Genomic DNA, 25019 nt, shown 5'->3' on the forward strand with positions numbered 1-25019 from the left:
AAATGTGCAGCTTTGTTTGGAGACGAGTGACGGGACGGACATTCAAATGACGAGGGGTCGGGACTTTGAATGTCCTCCCAGGTCGTCCCGGTGGTGTCCTGGTGGTGGCGTCCTGGTGGTGGTGTCCTGGTGGTGGTGTCCCGGTGGTGGCGTCCCGGTGGTGGTGTCCCGGTGGTGGCGTCCCGGTGGTGTCCCGGTGGTGGTGTCCCGGTGGTGGCGTCCCGGTGGCGTCCTGGTGGTGGCGTCGTGGTGTCCTGGTGGTGTCGTCCCGGTGGTGGTGTCCCGGTGGTGTCGTCCCGGTGGCGTCCTGTTGGCGTCCTGGTGGTGTCGTCCCGGTGGTGGTGTCCCGGTGGTGTCGTCCCGGTGGCGTCCTGTTGGCGTCCTGGTGGTGGCGTCGTGGTGTCCTGGTGGTGTCCTGGTGGTGGCGTTGTGGTGTCCTGGTGGTGTCCTGGTGGTGGCGTCCCGGTGGTGGTGTCCCGGTGGTGGCGTCCTGGTGGTGGCGTCGTGGTGTCCTGGTGGTGTCGTCCCGGTGGTGGCGTCCTGGTGGCGTCCCGGTGGTGTCCCGGTGTCGTCCCGGTGGTGTCCCGGTGGTGTCCCGGTGGTGTCCCGGTGGCGTCCCGGTGTCGTCCCGGTGGCGTCCCGGTGGCGTCCCGGTGGTGTCCCGGTGGTGTCCCGGTGGTGTCCTGGTGGTGGTGTCCCGGTGGCGTCCCGGTGGCGTCCGGTGGCGTCGTCCCATAAACTGTTTGATCATATCGGACAAACACGTGACCAGCGAAGTTCGAGACGTTTCCTTTTTGTGATGTGACTCAAAACGACGACATGAAATATGAAAACAAACAACATGACATGTGACAATATGTGATGGAATATATTTCTGTCATTTCCACAAAGAATTACGAAGTAATTCTATTCTGTTCTATTCTATTCTATCCTACTCTACTCTGTCCTATCCTTTTCTTTTCTTTTCTTTTCTTTTCTTTTCTTTTCTTTTCTTTTCTTTTCTTTTCTTTTCTTTTCTTTTCTTTCTTATTACTCTGTCGTGTCCTGTCCTGTTCTGTTCTATTCTACTTTATTCTACTCTACTCTACTCTACTCTACTCTACTCTACTCTGTGTGATATGTCAGTGTGACGGCAGAATGTTGGCTCCATTTGGCTAAAATACACTTGATGTAAATGCAAAACAAATGCTGGTTTGCTGCAGCAGATCAATAAATCATAATTCCTCCTAAACAAACAAGGTCCAGCAGAAACAGCTTTATCTTCACGGAACCAAAACAAAACACGGCTTCTCATATCAGAAAGATGCAAATGGCGCCCTGCTAAAAGCCGCGCTGCCATTTGCATGGCTTGTTGTTTATTTTTTACCCCCCCCCCCGAACTCCGCCAGGCAATCGTTACACTTACTAAAGTTAGGATATGGAAATGCGTGTTTGTTTTTGCACGTCAAATAACGCAGGTGAGCGGACCGGCAGGTGTTTTCCTGGGCACGGCCAGCGGCGGACCGCCGGTCACTGCTGCCACCTGGCGGTCAGTGTGAGAACTGCACGGTGGAGCCGGGAGGCGCGTGTCCCGCTCCTGTGGACAAACTCGGCCTCGGTGACGCTTCAATGACGTCACGCATTTGGATAGATAGATAGATAGATAGATAGATAGATAGATAGATAGATAATTACTTTATTCATCCCCGAAGGGAAATTGTCTTGTTGCAGCAATCTGGTACATACGAATATTATAAAATACAATAGAATAGTAATAAAAGTAAAACATTAAAATATGTGGGTATAAGACATAAAGTAAAACACAGAACGGAACATGGGCACTTACAAATAACAGGAGATAAAAGCAAGATAAATAAATAGTAAGGTGCAGTGGCAGAGCCATTAGAAGTAGGCATTATATAATAATAATAATAACAATAACACACATAATAACAATGTGTAATAGTGTATAATACTCGTGTATAGTACTTCTAATAATGGTAGCAATAAAATAACAATATATATATATATATATATATCAGTAATAATAATAATAATAGTATACTTATAATAATACGAATGGTAATAGTGTACTTATAATAATAATAATACCAATGGTAATAGTGTACTTGCACATGTATAAATATATGTATATGTACATGCAATATGCCATATGAAATATATGATATAATATAAGTATCAATGTAATTGAGTCCAGGTGATGATTGAGGCTCTGACGGAGGGAGAAGAGTTAAAACGTCTTATTGCCGCGGGGAGGAAGGACTTCCTGTAACGTTCCTCAGAGCAGCAGGTTGAACGCTCAGCGCTCAAAATGCCCAGTTTATGTTGCTTTTCAGGGGAATTCAAGGCCTTTTTTGAAAACTTTATTTGCTGAAACACCGAAGGCAGCAAGTTAGAAATAGAAAGATAACTGTACGTATGGAAGAGCGAGAATAAATGGGATGGATCCCATTTTAGTATTCAGAATAAGACGAGAGTGGTGCATTTAAGACAAGATGACGTTAATTTATATGTCCCATAATGGGGACATTCGCAACATAACAGCAATAAGTGTTCATAAGTAATAATAAGGACTAAGAAGCCTTAACAGCACAAACAATAATAAAATACATAAGGTAAGTGAAACATAATTTGACATTTGCATGATGATAAATACTGTATTGTATTTCAAAATACACAATGCATGACATTAAAACACATTGAAGACACGCACCTAAAACAATAAAAATAATGGAAGTGTCTGAGGTGATTAATATAAATAAATACACCAGACATCATATTATTCTTTGCAGAATGAATAAAAGAATAACGCACATTGCGTCACGAGGGTCCAGTGATGGATTTTACAAAGTGCAGTGTGTATTTAGATTTGTATAAAGTGTCACAGCTGCAGGGCGGGAAGGACAAACTTTAATTTTCCTTTAACAACATTAAATATGTTAATTTCATTGTGCGTTCAGTTGTTTTACGATAATAAAGTTGAAGACGAGCGACCAGGTCCAAAGTTGTGGCCGCGGGGCGCGGACACGCCCACCACAGCGAGCCTCGTAGACCGACGCGCGCCTCGACCAATCGCTGGCGGCGGCGGGCGGGACTTCCGGCAACAGTGACGAATCAGAGAAAGCCAAACATGTCAGCAGGAACAACAACGGAGGGGGAGTCAACTTCTGGACAGCCGTCATTTTTATTTAATTTTTTTTAATTCCGAGATACATTGTTAAGAACTCCCTCGAATCGAGCGCAGTCTGAGTTCGGCCGCAAGGTAAACAACAACAACAACAACAACACCCGGCGGTGACAAGCAGCGGACACGGCGACGCCCTTCGCGCGGCGCGTTACCGTGCGGGCTAGCTTAGCGGGCTACGTTAGCCCCGTTAGCCCAGTTAGCTTGTTAGCAAAGTTCCCCCCAAACGATCGAGCGACAAAACGACTCGATTCCTCCGGTCGGCGACGCCGCGCGAGGAGGCGCGCGACGCGGGGGGCGAGTGGAGCCGCGGGGGGCCGCGACGAGTTCGTGTCAGCGGCGTGACTTTGGTCGTAACTTTGGTGTTTTTAGGCTGTGTGTGTGTGTGTGTGTGTGTGGGGGGGGGGGGACCACGGTCCAATCAGAACCGGTCCTCGAGGGACTCTCACGCCGAGAAACGAGCCTCTCCTCCGGCCTCTCGTTCCCACATGTCAGCCTGTCGTGTTGGTTTTATTATATATATGATAATAACATATATATGTTATTGTTATATATGTTTGTATTTGTTCTGTTTGCAACTGGTGTTATTACACGTTTGGTATCTGTTACAGTGTGTGTGTGTGTGTGTGTGGGGGGGGGGGGGGGGGGGGGCTGGTCCAATCAGAACCGGTCCTGGAGGGACTCTCACACCGATTATATTATTATATTTGTTTATATTTGTTCTGTTTTTAACTGGTGTTATTACACGTTTGGTATCTGTTGCAGTGTGTGTGTGTGTGTGTACATGCCCCCCCCCCCCCCCCCCCACACACACACACACACTGTCACCCTGAAAGCAGGCCCTGACATGAATTAATTTCTAATCAATAGTTTGATTCCAGACGTTAGATTAAATCAGGGTTAAACCATAAAACTGCCTGAAGGCAGAAATAAAACAAAACCGCAACATGAACCAGTTTAAAACCTTTTAAATTATATATCTTTAGTAAGTATAGGAAAGAAGAGCAACAGTTTTTACCTCGGACAGCAGCAATATTTATATAATGGTAAAAAAATAGATATTAATATTTAATAATCAGAGTAAAAAGTATATATTGTGATAGAGAATATTATTAATTCAAATATCACCACACTGTATTTTGTATTTAAAATGGAATTGGTGAGATATAGATTAGATTTTTATTAATATTATGTACATTCATGTGTACGTTTGTTTGACGTGCGTGTATAAACTGTATGTAAGACTTGTGTGTAGTATTAGAAAAGTTGTAGTATTAGTTTAAATTGTGTGTTTCATTATCTAGAGCCTCGGTGACGTTCAGCTGATTAGTTTTACAATTTAGTTTTGTTTGTTCTACTTTTGTTTTTCTGACGACTGACGGAATTAAAATTCAATTATGCTTTATTCATCCCGCAACCAGGACATTTGCTTGTTACAGCAGCGAGAAAGGTAAACAAAAATATACATTATACACATACACCAAAAAAATAAACACTCTACTTTGAAAAATATACAATAATCTGACTGGAGTATTAATATAGAAATGTTCAAGATGATTAAACATGCAAAAGATATACAAAATACAGATATAAACACCTGTTACTACACTCATTTGAATTATATACACTAATGTACACACACATGCAAAATACAGGCAGGTGATATATATGTCAGTAATGAAAGTACATGTATAAATGCTGACGATGCAGATTATGCAGCTGACGGTACTGCTGGTTTGTGTCTCCAGTCCCGCGGTAGATGTCCACCCCTTCAGACTCGTCCGGTGGAATGTCCCATCCCGGCCCCTCCCCCGGGGCCGGCCTGTCCCCGGGGCCCATCCTCGGCCCCAGCCCCGGACCCGACCCGTCCCCGGGCTCGGTTCACAGCATGATGGGCCCCAGCCCCGGCCCGGGGACCCCCAACGCCCCCCACGGCATGCAGGGCCAGAGCGACTACTCTCAGGACGGCATGTACCCCATGCACAAGGTAGCGTGGTTCTCTTCTTAAAACTGCAGTATTGACAGGTTTTTATTTAACCCCCCCCCAAAAAACCCCCCCCAGGAATAATTACCCCCCCCCCCAGGAATAATCAGAACAATTCAACAAAGTAGAATAAGGCCAATCCCAATTCTACCCCTTAGCCCTTCCCCTTCCCCCTTTGAATTGCACGTTCAAGAGAGTCTAAGGGGTGTCCCATTTCACTACTGTTCAGAAGGGGAGGGGTGAGGGGGAGGGCTGTTCACCCCTCTAAACGGAGCGTTTCCAGATGCACACTTTAAACAGAGGGGTAGGAGGACTCGCATTTCACATATATACTTCTAAAGTTCTATAAACCTGTTGTGTTTTATACTGGTAAGATTCACATATATACGCTTCTAAAGTTATATAAACCTGTTGTGTTTTATACTAGTAAGATTCACATATATACGCTTCTAAAGTTCTATAAACCTGTTGTGTTTTATACTAGTAAGATTCACATATATATACTTCTAAAGTTCTATAAACCTGTTGTGTTTTATACTAGCAAGATTCACATATATATACTTCTAAAGTTCTATAAACCTGTTGTGTTTTATACTGGTAAGATTCACATATATACACTTCTAAAGTTCTATAAACCTGTTGTGCTTTATACTAGTAAGATTCACATATATACTTCTAAAGTTTTATAAACCTGTTGTGTTTTATACTAGTAAGATTCACATATATACGCTTCTAAAGTTCTATAAACCTGTTGTTTTATACTAGTAAGAGCGACAGTACCGCGGCCGTACGTAGCTTCGTACGTAGCTTCCATGTGTCTTTGTTCGGTAGAAACGGTGGTTATAACATTATTATTACACTGTAGAGTTCCATAGTCTTCTAATAGGGGAGTTGAAAACAGGCCCCCCCCGAGCAAACAAGGAAGCTCCTCCGCTTTCACATGGTGAACGAGGAAATATTTATTTGGATTATAAGTAATCCACGTCTCCATCTATTTCTTCTCCTTGATGTGGAAACAAACTTCTACCCCTTTGCCTTTGCCCTCATTTTGGAGGGGTAGGCGGAGGGCTTAGGGGTAGGGGTACAAAGTTGAATTGGGATTGGGCCTAAGTTTATCTGATTTTTCCATTAAAGCACATCATTTTACATTTCAGAAAAGTGTGGAAACGTTGAAAAAGGGGGTGTAGTTCGAGTGTTGTGCCACTAGTGGGCGCCGTCACCGGTTCCCGTAATGGAACTCCAGGACACCAGGCCTTGTAGCATTAAAAGAGTTTAACTTGGCTTCCTGTCTCCAGCCGATGGAGGGCCTGAACGACAAGTCGATGGCGGAGGCGATGCACTACGGCCACATGAAGGGTGTGGGCATGAGGACCCTGCACAGCGGCATGGGGCCCCCCCAGAGCCCCCTGGACCAGCACAGTCAAGGTACCGGCTCTTTGCCTGGACCACAGAGGGTCCCGCTTTTAAACCCCGGTCGGAACTTCTAGAGCCTCTCTGCCTCCCGACGTCTTAAATCTGCTCTTCTTTAGCTATTTTGGTCCAAACATTCGTGTTCGGTGTAACGGGGCTGCGTGTAGATCTAGATCCTCTAGAAGAGTCCTGGTCACATCCAGGCCTGAGTTCCTTCTTTAAGTGTTTTTATCTTTATGGCCTGTCGGTTCTTTTTAGGTTCTAATATCGGTATTGGGTCTTGTATCGGTATTGGGTCTAATATCGGTATTGGGTCTAGATCTAGTATCAGTATTGGTCTAGTATCGGTATTGGGTCTAGTATCATCATTGGGTCTAGTATCAGTATTGGTCTCGTATCGGTATTGGGTCTAGTATCATCATTGGGTCTAGTATCGGTATTGGGTCTAGTATCATCATTGGGTCTAGTATCGGTATTGGGTCTAGTATCATCATTGGGTCTAGTATCGGTATTGGGTCTAGTATCGGTATTGGGTCTAGTGTCAGTATTGGTCTAGTATCGGTATTGGGTCTAGTATCATTATTGGGTCTAGTATCGGTATTAGGTCTTGTATCAGTATTGAGTCTTGTATCAGTATTGAGTCTAGTATCGGTATTGGGTCTGGTATCAGTATTGGGTCTGGCATCAGTATTGGGTCTGGTATCAGTATTGGGTCTGGTATCGGTATCGGGTCTGGTATCGATATTGTGTCTGGTATCGGTATCGGGTCTGGTATCGGTATTGTGTCTAGTATTGGTATTGGGTCTGGTATCAGTATTGGGTCTGGCATCAGTATTGGGTCTGGTATCGGTATCGGGTCTGGTATCGATATTGGCATCGGTTTTGGGTCTGGTATCGGTATTGGGTCTGGTATCGGTATCGGGTCTGGTATCGGTATCGGGTCTGGTATCGGTACCTATTCAACGTGTTACAACAGTCTCTCTGTGCCTGCTCCAGGATACCTGTCTCCTCATCCGTCCCCGATGGGGGTCCACGATCACGCGTCGAGTCCCCTGTCGGGAGGGGGCCCCACCCCGCCCCACATCCCCGCCCCTCAGCCCAGCCCCATGATGTCCATGGACCCGCAGGCCGGCATGTCCAACATGTCCAACATGTCCAACATGTCCGCCATGAGCCAGCAGGGCCCGCGGGGCCCGTCGGCCTTCAGCCCCGTGCAGCTGCAGCAGCTCCGGGCCCAGATCCTGGCCTACAAGATCCTGGGCCGGGGCCAGCCGCTGCCCGAGAACCTGCAGCTGGCCGTTCAGGGCAAGAGGAGTCTACCCACAATGCAACAGCAGCAGCAGCAGCACCAGCAGGCGCCGAGCGCCGGCCCCTTCAACAGGCCTCCAGGTAGGAACGACGCTGCGCCCCGGAACATGAATGGCGACGACTCGGCAGTTTTATAACATTGGAGTAGATCTGAAATGAGACGTGAACCAGAGGCCGGGGTTCCGATTGTGACCTCGTCAATCACGAGACACGGTAAAGCAAGGGGTGTCCAACATGTGGCCCCGGGGCCCAGAACCGGTCCGGGGCCCAGGACCGGTCCGCCAGAGGATCTAATCCGGCCGCCATGTTTTGTTTTTTTTTAAAGTATAAATATGAAAACTGACAGAGGCTGATCTAAAAACACTAGATCGGCAAAAATTACTTTTAAAACCGCCCTCGGTCAGAATTAATGAATGCGTCTGTGGAGGTCACATGACATAATGCAACACCTTTCACAATAAAGGTGTCCAATTTATGTGAAGTGATACTTTAGACACGTAAAGTCAAAACAATTTCCAGACGATGACAAATTGTTTTAATCCTGAGATCCAGATACTGGTGACTTTTTTTGCACCTTAATTTTTAGACACGTTGAATTTTTACACACTGAATATTTTTAGATGTTGAAAAAAAAATCGGAAGCAAAAAAAAAAAAAAAAAGCTACATACTTGAAATTTGACCGCTTTTAAAATTCAAAGTCTGATTTCCACGGTAAAAAACAATTCTGAGTTAGAAATTGGAATTCAGAATCTTGACGGCACCGTTTTACTTCGGCACACGTCAGCACTCAGTTTTGTCAAAGTGTTCTTGTTAATAAAGTTTTCTTGTAGAGATCAAAGAGCTTCACTTCCCTTTACCGTCTCGTCCTGGAAGGTCTGCCCATGGCGGCGCTGCCCGGCCCCCAGTCCAGCCCCGTCCCGGCTCCGGCCCTGCAGGGACACAGTCAGAGCACCGGTCCCAAGCCGTGGCCTGACGGTAGGTGGACCCCCCCCCCCCCCCCTCTCCCGTCCCCCCCGCCGTCCCCCCCGTCCTCTAAACACCAGGTCTGTCCAGGTCCGGGCGTCGACGGTCAGTCCAACCCGCAGAAGCACCTCGTCCCCGTCGCCGGCGGCCGGCCGTCCCCCGTCCCCCCCCAGGTCGCCCCCGGCCCCGGCCCCCCCGTCGCCCCCCCCGCCGTCGGGCCCCCCCCGGGCGGCTCGGCCGGCCCCCAGCCCGCGGGGCAGCAGGCGGCGCCCCTGCTCCAGATGCAGCAGAAGCAGAGCCGCATCGCCCCGGTCCAGAAGCCCCAGGGCCTGGACCCGGTGGGGATCCTGCAGGAGCGGGAGTACAGGTACTGTGGGGGGGGTACAGGTACCGTGGGGGGGGGTGTAGGTACTGTGAGGGGGGGGGGCAGGTACGGTGGTGGGGGGGTGTAGATACCGTGGTGGTGGGGGGAGAGTACAGGTACCGTGGTGATGGGGGGGGTACAGGTAGTGTGGTGGTGGGAGGAGTACTGGTACTGTGGGGGAGGGTACAGGTACTGTGAGGGGGGGGGGCAGGTACGGTGGTGGGGGGAGAGTACAGGTACCGTGGTGATGGGGGGGGTACAGGTAGTGTGGTGGTGGGAGGAGTACTGGTACTGTGGGGGAGGGTACAGGTACCGTGAAGGGGGGGGGGGGGGGGGGGGGTACAGGTACTGTGAGGGGGGGGGGCAGGTACGGTGGTGGGGGGGTGTAGATACCGTGGTGGTGGGGGGAGAGTACAGGTACCGTGGTGATTGGGGGGGTACAGGTAGTGTGGTGGTGGGAGGAGTACTGGTACTGTGGGGGAGGGTACAGGTACCGTGGTGATGGGGGGGGGGGTACAGGTAGTGTGGTGGTGGGAGGAGTACTGGTACTGTGGGGGGGGGTACAGGTACCATGAGGGTTGGGGGGGGGGCAGCTTGAAGAGAAAAAGAAGTTTCAGTTTTCAGTGTTGAAACTCCTGGTTGGTGGAGGATCAGTTTCAGTGACACGGTGAACTTTATTGTGAAAAGCCAGAAGCGTCACTAAGAGCAGTGTTCTCCAGGCTGCAGGCCCGGATCGCCCACCGGATCCAGGAGCTGGAGAGTCTGCCGGGTTCTCTTCCTCCGGACCTCAGGACCAAGGCCACGGTGGAGCTCAAGGCCCTGAGGCTGCTCAACTTCCAGCGCCAGGTACGACCGGTACTACAGTAGTACTGCACTGGTGCTACACTAGTACTGCACCAGTACTCCACCAGTACTCCACTAGTCCTCCACCAGTACTACACCAGTACTACACCTGTACTGCACCAGTACCAGTGGAGCTCAAGGCCCTGAGGCTGCTCAACTTCCAGCGCCAGGTACGACCTGTACTACAGTAGTACTGCACTGGTACTACACTAGTACTGCACTGGTACTACACTAGTACTGCACCAGTACTCCACTAGTCCTCCACCAGTACTACACCAGTACTACACCTGTACTGCACCAGTACCAGTGGAGCTCAAGGCCCTGAGGCTGCTCAACTTCCAGCGCCAGGTACGGCCGGTACTACAGTAGTACTACACTAGTACTGCACCAGTACTGCACTGGTACTACACTAGTACGGCACTAGTACCAGTGGAGCTCAAGGCCCTGAGGCTGCTCAACTTCCAGCGCCAGGTACGACCTGTACTACAGTAGTACTGCACTGGTACTACACCTGTACTACACCTGTACTGCACTAGTACCAGTGGAGCTCAAGGCCCTGAGGCTGCTCAACTTCCAGTGCCAGGTACGACCTGTACTACACTAGTACTACTAGTACTGCACTAGTACTACAATAGTACTGCACCAGTACTACACCAGTACTACACTAGTACTCCACCAGTACTCTTTCCTTTTTCTAAATGAATCAAAGTGTCGACTCAGCAGATGCTCACTGTCTCCGTCCGTCTCTGTCTGTCTCCTTCTGTCCCCGTCCGTCTCCGTCTGTCCCCACCTGTCTCCATCCTTCCCCATCTGTCCCCGCCTGTCTCCATCCTTCCCCATCTGTCCCCGCCTGTCTCCATCTGTCCCCGTCTGTCCCCGCCCTCTCCGTCCGTCCCCATCTGTCCCCGCCTGTCCCCGTCCGTCCCCGTCCCCAGCTGAGGCAGGACGTGGTGGCCTGCATGCGGAGGGACACCACCCTGGAGACGGCGCTGAACTCCAAGGCGTACCGGCGCAGCAAGCGGCAGACGCTGCGGGAGGCGCGCATGACGGAGAAGCTGGAGAAGCAGCAGAAGCTGGAGCAGGAGAAGAAGAGGCGGCAGAAGCACCAGGTGGACAAACTTGTACTGCTGGACGCTTCTCTGGGACGGGGAGCTGAAGGTGTCCTCAGGGTGACGTGGGCGTAGTTAGTTCTCATGGCGGACAGCTTCACCTGGTTTCCTCCAACTTGTAGGGACTTCTAGTGACTTCTAGTGACTTCTAGTGACTTCTAGTGACTTCTAGGGATTTGTAGAACATTCTAGGGCTTGTAGGAACTTCTAGGCACTTGTAGGGACTTGTAGGAATTTGTAGGAACTTCTAGTAACTTGTAGGAACTTCTAGTGACTTCTAGTGACTTGTAGGGATTTGTAGAACATTCTAGGGACTTGTAGGAACTTCTAGTGACTTCTAGGGATTTGTAGAACATTCTAGGGACTTGTAGGAACTTCTAGGAACTTGTAGGGACTTGTAGTAACTTCTGGGAACTTGTAGGTACTTGTAGGAACTTGTAGGCACTTGTAGGAACTTCTAGGGACTTCTAGGAACTTCTAGGAACTTCTAGGGACTTGTAGGAACTTCTAGTAACTTCTAGGGACTTGTAGGAACTTCTAGGAACTTGTAGAAAAAAATCAGAAGCAAAAATAAAGCTACGTACTTGAAATTCAACAGCTTGAGTTAGAAATTCGAATTCAGAATCTGACGGCACAGTTCTTCTTCCATAACGAGTATTTATACACGATTACTCTGCGGCTGTGAGAGCAAATGTTTATTTTTGAGAAAAACAATGTGAAATGTGCTAATTCCCCACGACTCAGCTGACGACCTGGAGGAAACACCGGAGGACAGATTTACCAAACAGGCTCCGTTTACACGACGACGTTTTCAATTGAAAAGGGAGAATTTTTGTAACGTCCCATTGAAAATAGGTGTTTTTGAAAGATGCTCCCGAGGGACAAAGACGTCCACACGTGGTCCTTTAACAGTGTGTGTGTCCCCCCCTGCTGCAGGAGTACCTTACAGTGTCTGTCCCCCCCGCTGCAGGAGTACCTTACAGTGTCTGTCCCCCCCGCTGCAGGAGTACCTTACAGTGTGTCTCTCCCCCCCTGCTGCAGGAGTACCTTACAGTGTGTCTCCCCCCCCCCCCCCCCGCTGCAGGAGTACCTGACAGTGTGTCTCTCCCCCCCCGCTGCAGGAGTACCTGACAGTGTGTCTCCCCCCCTGCTGCAGGAGTACCTTACAGTGTCTGTCCCCCCCGCTGCAGGAGTACCTTACAGTGTGTCTCCCCCCCGCTGCAGGAGTACCTTACAGTGTGTGTCCCCCCCGCTGCAGGAGTACCTTACAGTGTGTCTCCCCCCTGCTGCAGGAGTACCTTACAGTGTCTGTCCCCCCCCGCTGCAGGAGTACCTTACAGTGTCTGTCCCCCCCCGCTGCAGGAGTACCTTACAGTGTCTGTCCCCCCCGCTGCAGGAGTACCTTACAGTGTGTCTCCCCCCTGCTGCAGGAGTACCTTACAGTGTCTGTCCCCCCCGCTGCAGGAGTACCTTACAGTGTCTGTCCCCCCCGCTGCAGGAGTACCTTACAGTGTGTCCCCCCCGCTGCAGGAGTACCTTACAGTGTGCCCCCCCCCCTGCTGCAGGAGTACCTTACAGTGTGTGTCCCCCCCGCTGCAGGAGTACCTTACAGTGTCTGTCCCCCCCGCTGCAGGAGTACCTTACAGTGTGTCTCCCCCCCTGCTGCAGGAGTACCTTACAGTGTGTCTCCCCCCGCTGCAGGAGTACCTTACAGTGTCTGTCCCCCCCCGCTGCAGGAGTACCTTACAGTGTGTCCGCCCCCCTGCTGCAGGAGTACCTTACAGTGTGTGTCCCCCCCGCTGCAGGAGTACCTTACAGTGTCTGTCCCCCCCGCTGCAGGAGTACCTTACAGTGTCTGTCCCCCCCGCTGCAGGAGTACCTTACAGTGTGTCTCCCCCCTGCTGCAGGAGTACCTTACAGTGTCTGTCCCCCCCCGCTGCAGGAGTACCTTACAGTGTGTCTCCCCCCCCCCCCGCTGCAGGAGTACCTTACAGTGTGTGTCCCCCCCGCTGCAGGAGTACCTTACAGTGTGTCTCCCCCCTGCTGCAGGAGTACCTTACAGTGTCTGTCCCCCCCCGCTGCAGGAGTACCTTACAGTGTGTCTCCCCCCCCGCTGCAGGAGTACCTTACAGTGTCTGTCCCCCCCCGCTGCAGGAGTACCTTACAGTGTGTCTCCCCCCCCGCTGCAGGAGTACCTTACAGTGTGTCTCCCCCCCCCCCGCTGCAGGAGTACCTTACAGTGTCTGTCCCCCCCCCGCTGCAGGAGTACCTTACAGTGTGTCTCCCCCCTGCTGCAGGAGTACCTTACAGTGTCTGTCCCCCCCGCTGCAGGAGTACCTTACAGTGTGTGTCTCCCCCCTGCTGCAGGAGTACCTTACAGTGTGTGTCCCCCCCGCTGCAGGAGTACCTTACAGTGTGTCCCCCCCCCCCCCCCCTCCCCCGCTGCAGGAGTACCTGAACAGTATCCTGCAACACGCCAAGGACTTCAAGGAGTTCCACCGCTCGGTGTCGGGGAAGCTGCAGAAGCTCACCAGGGCCGTGGCCACCTGGCACACCAACACTGAGCGCGAGCAGAAGAAGGAGACGGAGCGCATCGAGAAGGAGAGGATGAGGAGGCTGATGGTGAGGGGCGGAGCCACACCGCGAGGGGGAGGAGCCAAACCCGCGTCTTAGATCACGCTAGGTTAGATTAGACTAAATTAGATCAGATTAGACTAGACTAGATTAGATTAGACTAGATTAGATAAAATCAGATTAGATTAGACTAGATAAAATCAGATTAGACTAGATTAGATTAAATCAGATTAGATTAGACTAGACTAGATTAAATCAGATTAGATAAAATCAGATTAGACTAGGTTAGATCAGATTAGACTAGACTAGATTAAATCAGATTAGATAAAATCAGATTAGACTAGATTAGACTAGACTAGATTAAATCAGATTAGATAAAATCAGATTAGACTAGATTAGATTAAATCAGATTAGATTAGACTAGACTAGATTAAATCAGATTAGATTAAATCAGATTAGATTAGATTAGATTAGATCAGATTAGGTTCTTTAAGAGGCGTTAAAGGAGAATAACTGAGGTGTCGGTTGAAAAGAGTAACTTCTAGAAACTTCTAGGAACTTCTAGGAACCTTTAGTAACTTCTAGGAGCTTCTAGGAACTTTTAGTAACTTCTAGGAACCTTTAGTAACTTCTAGGAGCTTCTAGTAACTTGTAGGAACTTCTAGGAACCTTTAGTAACTTCTAGGAGCTTCTAGTAACTTGTAGGAACTTCTAGGAACCTTTAGTAACTTCTAGGAGCTTCTAGTAACTTTTAGTAACTTCTAGGAACCTTTAGTAACTTCTAGGAGCTTCTAGTAACTTGTAGGAACTTCTAGGAACATCTAGTAACTTCTAGTAACTTGTAGGAACTTCTAGTAACTTCTAGGAACGTCTAGTAACTTATAGGAACTTGTGGGAACTTCTAGTAACTTGTAGTAACCTGTAGTAACTTCTAGTAACTTGTAGGAACTTCTAGGAACATCTAGTAACTTCTAGTAACTTGTAGGAACTTCTAGGAACTTCTAGGAACGTCTAGTAACTTCTAGGAACTTGTGGGAACTTGTAGGAACTTCTAGTAACTTGTAGGAACTTCTAGGAACTTCTAGTAACTTGTAGGAACTTCTAGTAACTTGTAGGAACTTGTAGTAACTTCTAGGAACTTCTAGTAACTTCTAGGAACTTGTAGTAACTTCTAGGAACTTCTAGTAACTTGTAGGAACTTCTAGTAACTTGTAGGAACTTCTAGGAACTTCTAGTAACTTGTAGGAACTTAGTCTATATACATATATATATATACACACTCACATATATAAACAATAAATAAATAGGGAACAGTGTGAAGTTGGAGAAAATCCAACGATCGATGCTGAAGGAGGTAAAGAAGTGAAAGTACCCGTATTAGTAAGAAGCTTTCATAAAGTACCAGTATTAGTAAGAAGCTTTCATAAAGTACCAGTATTAGTAAGAAGCTTTCATAAAGTACCAGTATTAGTAAGAAGCTTTCATAAAGTACCAGTATTAGTAAGAAGCTTTCATAAAGTACCAGTATTAGTAAGAAGCTTTCATAAAGTACCAGTATTAGTAAGAAGCTTTCATAAAGTACCAGTATTAGTAAGAAGCTTTCATAAAGTACCAGTATTAGTAAGAAGCTTTCATAAAGTACCAGTATTAGTAAGAAGCTTTCATAAAGTACCAGTATTAGTAAGAGGCTTTCATAAAGTACCAGTATTAGTAAGAAGCTTTCATAAAGTACCAGTATTAGTAAGAAGCTTTCATAAAGTACCAGTATTAGTAAGAAGCTTTCATAAAGTACCAGTATTAGTAAGAAGCTTTCATAAAGTACCAGTATTAGTAAGAAGCTTTCATAAAGTACCAGTATTAGTAAGAAGCTTTCATAAAGTACCAGTATTAGTAAGAAGCTTTCATAAAGTACCAGTATTAGTAAGAAGCTTTCATAAAGTACCAGTATTAGTAAGAAGCTTTCATAAAGTACCAGTATTAGTAAGAAGCTTTCATAAAGTACCAGTATTAGTAAGAAGCTTTCATAAAGTACCAGTATTAGTAAGAAGCTTTCATAAAGTACCAGTATTAGTAAGAAGCTTTCATAAAGTACCAGTATTAGTATGAAGCTTTCATAAAGTACCAGTATTAGTAAGAAGCTTTCATAAAGTACCAGTATTAGTAAGAAGCTTTCATAAAGTACCAGTATTAGTAAGAAGCTTTCATAAAGTACCAGTATTAGTAAGAAGCTTTCATAAAGTACCAGTATTAGTAAGAGGCTTTCATAAAGTACCAGTATTAGTAAGAGGCTTTCATAAAGTACCAGTATTAGTAAGAGGCTTTCATAAAGTACCAGTATTAGTAAGAAGCTTTCATAAAGTACCAGTATTAGTAAGAGGCTTTCATAAAGTACCAGTATTAGTAAGAGGCTTTCATAAAGTACCAGTATTACTAAGAAGCTTTCATAAAGTACCAGTATTAGTAAGAAGCTTTCATAAAGTACCAGTATTAGTAAGAAGCTTTCATAAAGTACCAGTAAGTACCATTTTGTAGTTGTAGTGAAACGTTTTCTGTTAAAATACGTTTTTCTGTGCACTGGACCGGGTTCAGGAGCCTCCCCACCACCAGATGGCAGTGTGGTCCAGTACGAGTCAGTCAGACCTGGGTCCAACATGAATCGACCCGCCGGTCGCTTTTAGTTTGAAAGGGTGTGAGTCTGCCGTTGTGTGTCCAGGCGGAGGACGAGGAGGGCTACCGCAAGCTGATCGACCAGAAGAAGGACAAGCGCCTTGCCTACCTGCTGCAGCAGACGGACGAGTACGTGGCCAACCTCACCACGCTGGTGTACGAGCACAAGGCGGCGCAGGCCGCCAAGGAGAAGAAGAGGAAGAAGAAGAAGAAGAAGGTGCGCCGCCTCTCCTCACCTCACGCTCCGACGCTTTTCAGGCAAAGTCGACCTGGGCCGCTTTCAAGAAAGGGTGGCGTCTTTGAAGCCACAAAGGAACGTCTTTGTAACTTTGAGACCTACTTTGATGTGGAATCTAACAAATAGCATCGTGAACGTAAATGATTACAATATCTGTGAGCTTGAACTTCACCTGGCGTCCACATTCTGCGCTTTTAGAAGCGTGAAAACTTGTTTTGTTTTTTGTTTTTGTTGTTGTTGTTTTTTGTTAAACACGTGTCCCAGAGTGGGGAGATTGTAAAACCCCGGCTCGTGCCAAATACAACAAAGAACTAGAGTTATATACAGGTTTATGAGCAGGCATCTACTTCTAAAGTTCTATGTGCTCTGTCATAGACCTACAGAACTAGAAGCTACTGACGCTAGCAGCAGGAGGAGTGGGGCCATAGACCTATAGAACTAGAAGCTACTGACGCTAGCAGGAGGAGGAGCAGGGCCATAGACCTATAGAACTAGAAGCTACTGGTGCTAGCAGGAGGAGGAGCTGGGCCATAGACCTATAGAACGAGAAGCTACTGACGCTAGCAGGAGGAGAAGGACCATAGACCTATAGAACATAGAACTAGAAGCAGCTGCTGATGCTAGCAGCTGGAGGAGCAGGGCCATAGACCTATAGAACTAGAAGCTACTGACGCTAGCAGGAGGAGGAGCAGGGCCATAGACCTATAGAACTAGAAGCTACTGACGCTAGCAGGAGGAGGAGCTGGGCCATAGACCTATAGAACTAGAAGCTACTGACGCTAGCAGCAGGAGGAGCAGGGCCATAGACCTATAGAACAAGAAGCTACTGACGCTAGCAGGAGGAGAAGGACCATAGACCTATAGAACATAGAACTAGAAGCAGCTACTGATGCTAGCAGCTGGAGGAGCAGGGCCATAGACCTATAGAACTAGAAGCTACTGACGCTAGCAGCAGGAGGAGCAGGGCTATAGATCTATAGAACTAGAAGCTACTGACGCTAGCAGCTGGAGGAGTAGGCACATAGACCTATAGAACTAGAAGCTACTGACGCTAGCAGCAGGAGGAGCAGGGCCATAGACCTATAGAACTAGAAGATACTGACGCTAGCAGTAGGAGGAGCGGGGCCATAGACCTATAGAACTAGAAGATACTGACGCTAGCAGTAGGAGGAGCGGGGCCATAGACCTATAGAACTAGAAGCTATTGACGCTAGCAGCAGGAGGAGCAGGGCCATAGACCTATAGAACTAGAAGCTACTGACGCTAGCAGCAGGAGGAGCAGGGCTATAGATCTATAGAACTAGAAGCTACTGACGCTAGCAGCAGGAGGAGCAGGGCTATAGATCTATAGAACTAGAAGCTACTGACGCTAGCACCTGGAGGAGTAGGCACATAGACCTATAGAACTAGAAGCTACTGACGCTAGTAGCAGGAGGAGCCGGGCCATAGACCTATAGAACTAGAAGCTACTGACGCTAGTAGCAGGAGGAGCCGGGCCATAGACCTATAGAACTAGAAGCTACTGACGCTAGCACCAGGAGGAGCAGGGCCATAGACCTATAGAACTAGAAGCTAATGACGCTAGCACCAGGAGGAGCAGGGCCATAGACCTATAGAACTAAAAGCTACTGACGCTAGCACCAGGAGGAGCAGGGCCATAGACCTATAGAACTAGAAGCTACTGACGCTAGCACCAGGAGGAGCAGGGCCATAGACCTATAGAACTAAAAGCTACTGACGCTAGCACCAGGAGGAGCCGGGCCATAGACCTATAGAACTAGAAGCTACTGACGCTAGCACCAGGAGGAGCAGGGCCATAGACCTATAGAACTAGAAGCTACTGACGCTAGCACCAGGAGGAGCAGGGCCATAGACCTATAGAACTAGAAGCTACTGACGCTAGTAGCAGGAGGAGCCGGGCCATAGACCTATAGAACTAGAAGCTACTGACGCTAGCAGCTCGTTTAGACGACGGCGGCGGTCGAAAGCTTTTGAAAAGGTTCCGACTCGATCTGCATGTAAACGGTTTCTATTTGATATATGTTTGAGAGATTTTCAGATTTAATTCAGTCTTTGGTTTGTTTATAAAAAAGAAAAAAGTCTGTTGTACGACGGAAAAACGCAACTTTCTGAAACTGCTCGGTGTTGATGGTCGATGGACGTCAGATCTCCTGCACATGCTCAGTAGAGCCCGGCTGAGTCGTGTGTGTCTCGTGTGTTTGCCTCTGCAGAAGGTGGAGGGAGACGGAGAAGGCACCAGCGCTATTGGACCCGACGGAGAGGTTTGTACTGGAGCGGAGTAAAGTGTGATGAAAATACTTAACTGCTCCCAAAACTTGTTGCTTAGTTTGCAAAGCTACGACGAAACAAGACGTTTATTAACATCACAAACTGTCAAAACATGTGAAGAAAGAACAAAAAAAACCCAAATGCTTCAGCAGTAAACAACATGTCTGACTAGAATTCACAAGTGATGCCAGGTCATGTGACGGGCGAGAGAGAGAGAGAGAGAGCGTTAGCGTAGCACTGGTTCCTGCTACAATACTGCATTTTCCACATCCTGTTTGCAGCTGGTCGCCATAGGAACCATGATCCTGATTTCAATATTGCCCAAAATTATCTGCAAAAAAGCATTCTGAACGTCATTGTCAAAACCGGACCGGAACACGGAGGTGGACTGTTTCCGGCTGACCCCCCCCCCCCCCCCCCCCCCCCCCGCCTTGTGTCCCCCTGCAGCCGATGGACGAGAGCAGCCAGATGAGTGAGCTGCCGGTCAAGGTGATCCAGACGGAGACGGGGAAAGTCCTGCAGGGGACGGACGCCCCCAAGTCCAGCCAGCTGGAGGCGTGGCTAGAGATGAACCCCGGGTGAGCAGGACTCTGCTTTATGACTCATCGCTTGTCCCCTTTGGTGCTTTATGACTCATCGCTTGTCCCCTTTGGTACTTTATGACTCATCGCTTGTCCCTTTGGTACTTTATGACTCCGTCGCTTGTCCCTTTGGTGCTTTATGACTCGTCGCTTGTCCCCTTTGGTGCTTTATGACTCGTCGCTTGTCCCTTTGGTGCTTTATGACTCGTCGCTTGTCCCCTTTGGTGCTTTATGACTCCGTCGCTTGTCCCTTTGGTGCTTTATGACTCATCGCTTGTCCCTTTGGTGCCTTTTGACTCATCGCTTGTCCCCTTTGGTGCTTTATGACTCGTCGCTTGTTCCTTTGGTGCTTTATGACTCGTTGCTTGTCCCCTTTGGTGCTTTGTGACTCGTCGCTTGTCCCTTTGGTGCTTTATGACTCATCGCTTGTCCCCTTTGGTGCTTTATGACTCGTCGCTGGTCCCTTTGGTGCTTTATGACTCATCGCTTGTCCCTTTGGGACACAGCGGCCGAATCTCAGGGATTTGAGGGGACAATGTGCAGACAAACCTCCGAACTCCACCTCCTTACAATTAACACGTCACTCTCATATGACCACGTTTTTCAGTAACTAATAGTCTGTAACGTGTTTCCAAACCAGCAATCAGATTAAAGTTACTTTAAAGTTACTTTAGTCACTGAGGTTTACTACTCTAGTGTCCCGCCAGACCAGTTTCTGGTCCGTACAGCCGCTTCATTACTAAACAGAACCTCCACCGAGACAAGACACTGCATGGCCCCGCCCCCTTTCTCCACTCTCAGCCAATCACAGACCACAGTGTGGATGTCTCTGGCTTACACCGTGTCCATGTCTTCCGTTAAACCAGGTACGAGGTGGCTCCGCGGTCCGACAGCGAGGAGAGCGGCTCAGAGTTTGAGGAGGAGGTGGGTCACATGAGACGTCTGTCTCTCACGTCCAGCAGGGGGCAGCAGCTGCACACGGGCTGGCTGGCTGGCTGGTGTGTGTGTGTGTGTGTGTGTGAGTGTGTGTGAGTGACTCTGCTCTGTGTGTCTTCTTCTCTGGAAGGACGAAGACGAGGCGGCCAAGGCGGAGAGCGAGGAGAAGACCACCGCCGGTCCCAACGACCCCAATGTGACGGCTGCCAAGCACATCCTCGAGTATCGTCTCACGTTCCAACTGTCACACTCCGGCACTGTCTCTCACTGTCTCTGTCTCTCAATGTCCCACTCCGGGACTGTCTCTCACTGTCTCTGTCTCTCAATGTCCCACTCCGGGACTGTCTCTCACTGTCTCTGTCTCTCAATGTCCCACTCCGGGACTGTCTCCATCTCTCAATGTCCCACTCTGGCACTGTCTCTCTCCGTCTCTCAATGTCCCACTCTGGCACTGTCTCCGTCTCTCAATGTCCCACTCCGGCACTGTCTGTCTCTGTCTCTCAATGTCACACTCCTGCACTGTCTCCGTCTCTCAATGTCCCACTCTGGCACTGTCTCACACTGTCTCACTGTCTCACACTGTCTCACTGTCTCAGTCTGTCTCACACTGTCTCACACTGTCTCACTGTCTCAGTCTGTCTCACACTGCCTACAGTTAAACTATAAACCAGTGTTGGACTCTCTGTCATGTGACTTTATTTATTTGCCGACTCAGATCAATAAAGAGGTGGTCGTCCTCTCTACATCTTGTCCTCTCTTGTCCTCCCTGCATCTTGTCCTCTCTACATCTTGTCCTCTCTTGTCCTCCCTGCATCTTGTCCTCTCTACATCTCATCCTCTCTACATCTCGTCCTCCCTGCATCTCGTCCTCCCTGCATCTCGTCCTCCCTGCATCTCGTCCTCTCTACATCTCGTCCTCTCTACATCTCGTCCTCTCTGCATCTTGTCCTCTCTACATCTCGTCCTCTCTACATCTCGTCCTCTCTGCATCTTGTCCTCTCTGCATCTCGTCCTCTCTACATCTCGTCCTCTCTACATCTTGTCCTCTCTGCATCTCTTCCTCTCTACATCTCGTCCTCTCTACATCTCGTCCTCTCTGCATCTTGTCCTCTCTACATCTCGTCCTCTCTACATCTTGTCCTCTCTACATCTTGTCCTCTCTACATCTCGTCCTCTCTACATCTCGTCCTCTCTGCATGTCATCTTCTACATCTCGTCCTCTCTACATCTCGTCCTCTCTGCATGTCATCTTCTACATCTCGTCCTCTCTACATCTCGTCCTCTCTACATCTCGTCCTCTCTACATCCTGTCCTCTCTGCATGTCATCTTCTACATCTCGTCCTCTCTACATCTCGTCCTCTCTACATCTCGTCCTCCCTGCGTCTCGTCCTCTCTGCATCTCGTCCTCTCTACATCTCGTCCTCTCTACATCTCGTCCTCTCTACATCTCATCCTCCCTGCGTCTCGTCCTCTCTGCATCTCGTCCTCTCTCGTCCTCTCTACATCTCGTCCTCTCTACATCTCGTCCTCTCTACATCTCGTCCTCTGCGTCTCGTCCTCTCTCAGGTCGGCCAAGCAGGACGTGGACGACGAGTACGGCGTGGCCACGGACCAGACCAACTCCCAGTCGTACTACGGCGTGGCGCACGCCGTCATCGAGAGGGTGGAGAAGCAGTCGTCACTCCTCATCAACGGCATGCTCAAACACTACCAGGTGGACACACACACACACACACACACACACACACACACACACACACACACACACCTCAGAGTAGCTCGCTTCCTGCCCATCTGCTGTATTAGAACATCCGTTCAGAACCACTTCCACTGTGTTGATTGATTCAGTTCCTCTTCAGTTTGACGCTTTCAGGAGGGTTTTTATTTTATATTTTTTTTTTTTTTGAAAAACTTTCCGAGCTCGGTCTGAAATCTGAAGTGACGAACAGTCCTTCAAGTAATTAATCATCTCGACAAGAGTTGAACAGTGAGAACTGCTGCTAGAAATGCATTCTAATGAAAGCTCATCAGCAGCTCGTCACTCTGATCGCGTCTTTGTGCGCAAAGCTTTATAAACCTCTTTAGGTTTTCCTTTCATCATTCCTTTCATCATACATGAGCCGAGTCATGTAAGTAGAAGTATAGACCAACACAATGTAGATCCGTAACCAGCCAGAAGTGCTGCACAGCAGGGAAATAACAGAACAAAGACACTTTTAAGTAACGTGAGCTTTGATGTCAATCCTAATGAACGTGCAAGACGCCTTCCCAGAATCCCTTGCGGCAGGTTTCCCAAGGTGGCGTTTTTAGACGTTAGCGAACCTATCGGCTGTCGTTGGAGATGAGTGGCGACACCGTTTAGAGGAAGTCGATTTCAAAGATTTTATTTCTGGCAGAGCAACATTAAGCCGCATTTTTTTTTTTTTTTTTTGGCGTCAGAAAAGTTTCCTGTTTTCACGACAACGTTGTGAAAAAGATGCCCGTTTACACGGAAGTGGCCGAAAATGCAAACACACAGAAGTCGTGGTGACGCTGCTGGTTGTGTTTTTTTTTTGGTAATTAAATAGCGAAGTCCCCGGCGAACTGCACCGTTTTTTAACGTCTCTGCCGTTCTCGAGGAACCTTGTCGTGGTTTGGGAACCCGTTGCCATGGAGACGGGAGCTGGACGGCGGTCCGCAGGGTCTCCACTGTAAACAAACGGCCGCCGGGGGGGAACAGGGAAGGATTTGAGTCTGATAATTGGATCAAACCTCAGCTCGCTCCCCACTCCCACCCCCCCCCCTCCACCCTCCCCCCCCCCCCGGTTCGGGGGCTCCTGCAGGAATGAGTTTCCTCTGACAGACATCTTGTAATTGGTCTCTTCCCTCCTCCCTTTTCCTCAAACACTCTTTTCTCACTGATTGTTTCTTCTTCTTCTCAAGCCGTCGCTAACATTGACGTCTTCTTTTCATTTTTCCTTTCTTCTTCCCGCCTCGCCGCCATCGGCCGCCACATAAAAAGCCACAGTGACAATGAGATCAATGCCCCCCCCCCTCCCCTCCCCTCCCCCCCCCCACACACAATGGGAAAGCATGTAATTAGCTCCTTCACACACAAGCAGAGGGTTTCATGCTCCGTGGAGAGACGCCGGGTAGATTGAGCTTTTCTTTTCTTTCCTGCTCCTTCAAGCCGTCGCTAACAACGAATAACAGAGAGCTTCTAGCAAGGAGCAGCAGGAGAGCAGCTTGTCTGCTGCTCTGCTGCTCTGCTGCTCTGCTGCTGCTCTGCTGCTGCTCTGCTGCTCTGCTGCTCTGCTGCTGCTCTGCTGCTGCTCTGCTGCTCTGCTGCTCTGCTGCTCTGCTGCTCTGCTGCTCATTATGCAGCGGCTCCGCTTCGCTTTCTAGTAAACTTTGTCCCTTTCTGAACGCGAGGATGCAATTAAAGTGGCAGCCTGCAATTTTCTCTCTACATCTCGTCCTCTACATCTCGTCCTCTACATCTCGTCCTCTACATCTCGTCCTCTCTGCATCTCGTCCTCTCTACATCTCATCCTCCCTGCGTCTCGTCCTCTCTACATCTCGTCCTCTCTGCATCTCGTCCTCTCTGCATCTCGTCCTCTCTGCATCTCGTCCTCTACATCTCGTCCTCCGTGCATCTCGTCCTCTACATCTCGTCCTCTACATCTTGTCCTCTCTACATCTCGTCCTCTCTACATCTCGTCCTCTACATCTCGTCCTCTACATCTCGTCCTCTCTACATCTCGTCCTCTACATCTCGTCCTCTACATCTCGTCCTCTCTACATCTCGTCCTCTACATCTCGTCCTCTCTGCATCTCGTCCTCTCTGCATCTCGTCCTCTACATCTCGTCCTCCGTGCATCTCGTCCTCTACATCTCGTCCTCTACATCTTGTCCTCTCTACATCTCGTCCTCTCTACATCTCGTCCTCTACATCTCGTCCTCTACATCTCGTCCTCTCTACATCTCGTCCTCTACATCTCGTCCTCTACATCTCGTCCTCTCTACATCTCGTCCTCTACATCTCGTCCTCTCTGCATCTCGTCCTCTCTGCATCTCGTCCTCTACATCTCGTCCTCCGTGCATCTCGTCCTCTACATCTCGTCCTCTACATCTCGTCCTCTCTGCATCTCGTCCTCTCTACATCTCATCCTCCCTGCGTCTCGTCCTCTCTACATCTCGTCCTCTCTGCATCTCGTCCTCTCTACATCTCGTCCTCTCTGCATCTCGTCCTCTCTACATCTCGTCCTCTCTGCATCTCGTCCTCTCTACATCTCATCCTCCCTGCGTCTCGTCCTCTCTACATCTCGTCCTCTCTGCATCTCGTCCTCTCTACATCTCATCCTCCCTGCGTCTCGTCCTCTCTACATCTCGTCCTCCCTGCGTCTCGTCCTCTCTACATCTCGTCCTCTCTGCATCTCGTCCTCTCTGCATCTCGTCCTCTCTGCATCTCGTCCTCTACATCTCGTCCTCCGTGCATCTCGTCCTCTACATCTCGTCCTCTACATCTTGTCCTCTCTACATCTCGTCCTCTCTACATCTCGTCCTCTACATCTCGTCCTCTACATCT

The 25019-nt window shown here is 48.9% G+C and overlaps 1 protein-coding gene across 4 annotated transcripts in view; it reads left to right on the forward strand.

The window, feature by feature from the left end:
- The first annotated feature begins 3140 nt into the window (after nt 1-3140).
- smarca2 (SWI/SNF related BAF chromatin remodeling complex subunit ATPase 2) overlaps nt 3141-25019 on the forward strand; it is a 57716-nt gene continuing 35837 nt past the window's right edge. Inside the window, exons 1-16 of one of the 4 annotated variants that reach the window (XM_080498853.1) lie at nt 3141-3262; nt 4606-4634; nt 4933-5171; nt 6464-6593; nt 7575-7967; nt 8761-8862; nt 8941-9217; nt 9934-10060; nt 10993-11166; nt 13615-13788; nt 16454-16624; nt 18877-18927; nt 19382-19512; nt 20382-20439; nt 20582-20673; nt 22019-22166. In XM_080498853.1, the coding sequence (XP_080354979.1) occupies nt 4944-5171; nt 6464-6593; nt 7575-7967; nt 8761-8862; nt 8941-9217; nt 9934-10060; nt 10993-11166; nt 13615-13788; nt 16454-16624; nt 18877-18927; nt 19382-19512; nt 20382-20439; nt 20582-20673; nt 22019-22166 (2256 nt within the window). In that variant the 5' untranslated portion in view covers nt 3141-3262; nt 4606-4634; nt 4933-4943. Of the gene's footprint in view, nt 3263-4605; nt 4635-4932; nt 5172-6463; nt 6594-7574; nt 7968-8760; nt 8863-8940; nt 9218-9933; nt 10061-10497; nt 10529-10992; nt 11167-13614; nt 13789-16453; nt 16625-18876; nt 18928-19381; nt 19513-20381; nt 20440-20581; nt 20674-22018; nt 22167-25019 lie in introns of those variants that run through there. The other 3 variants (XM_080498855.1, XM_080498854.1, XM_080498856.1) reach the window with 3 other exon arrangements.

The sequence above is a fragment of the Blennius ocellaris genome, assembly GCF_963422515.1.
Source record: "Blennius ocellaris genome assembly, chromosome: 7".
Classification (NCBI taxonomy): domain Eukaryota; kingdom Metazoa; phylum Chordata; class Actinopteri; order Blenniiformes; family Blenniidae; genus Blennius; species Blennius ocellaris.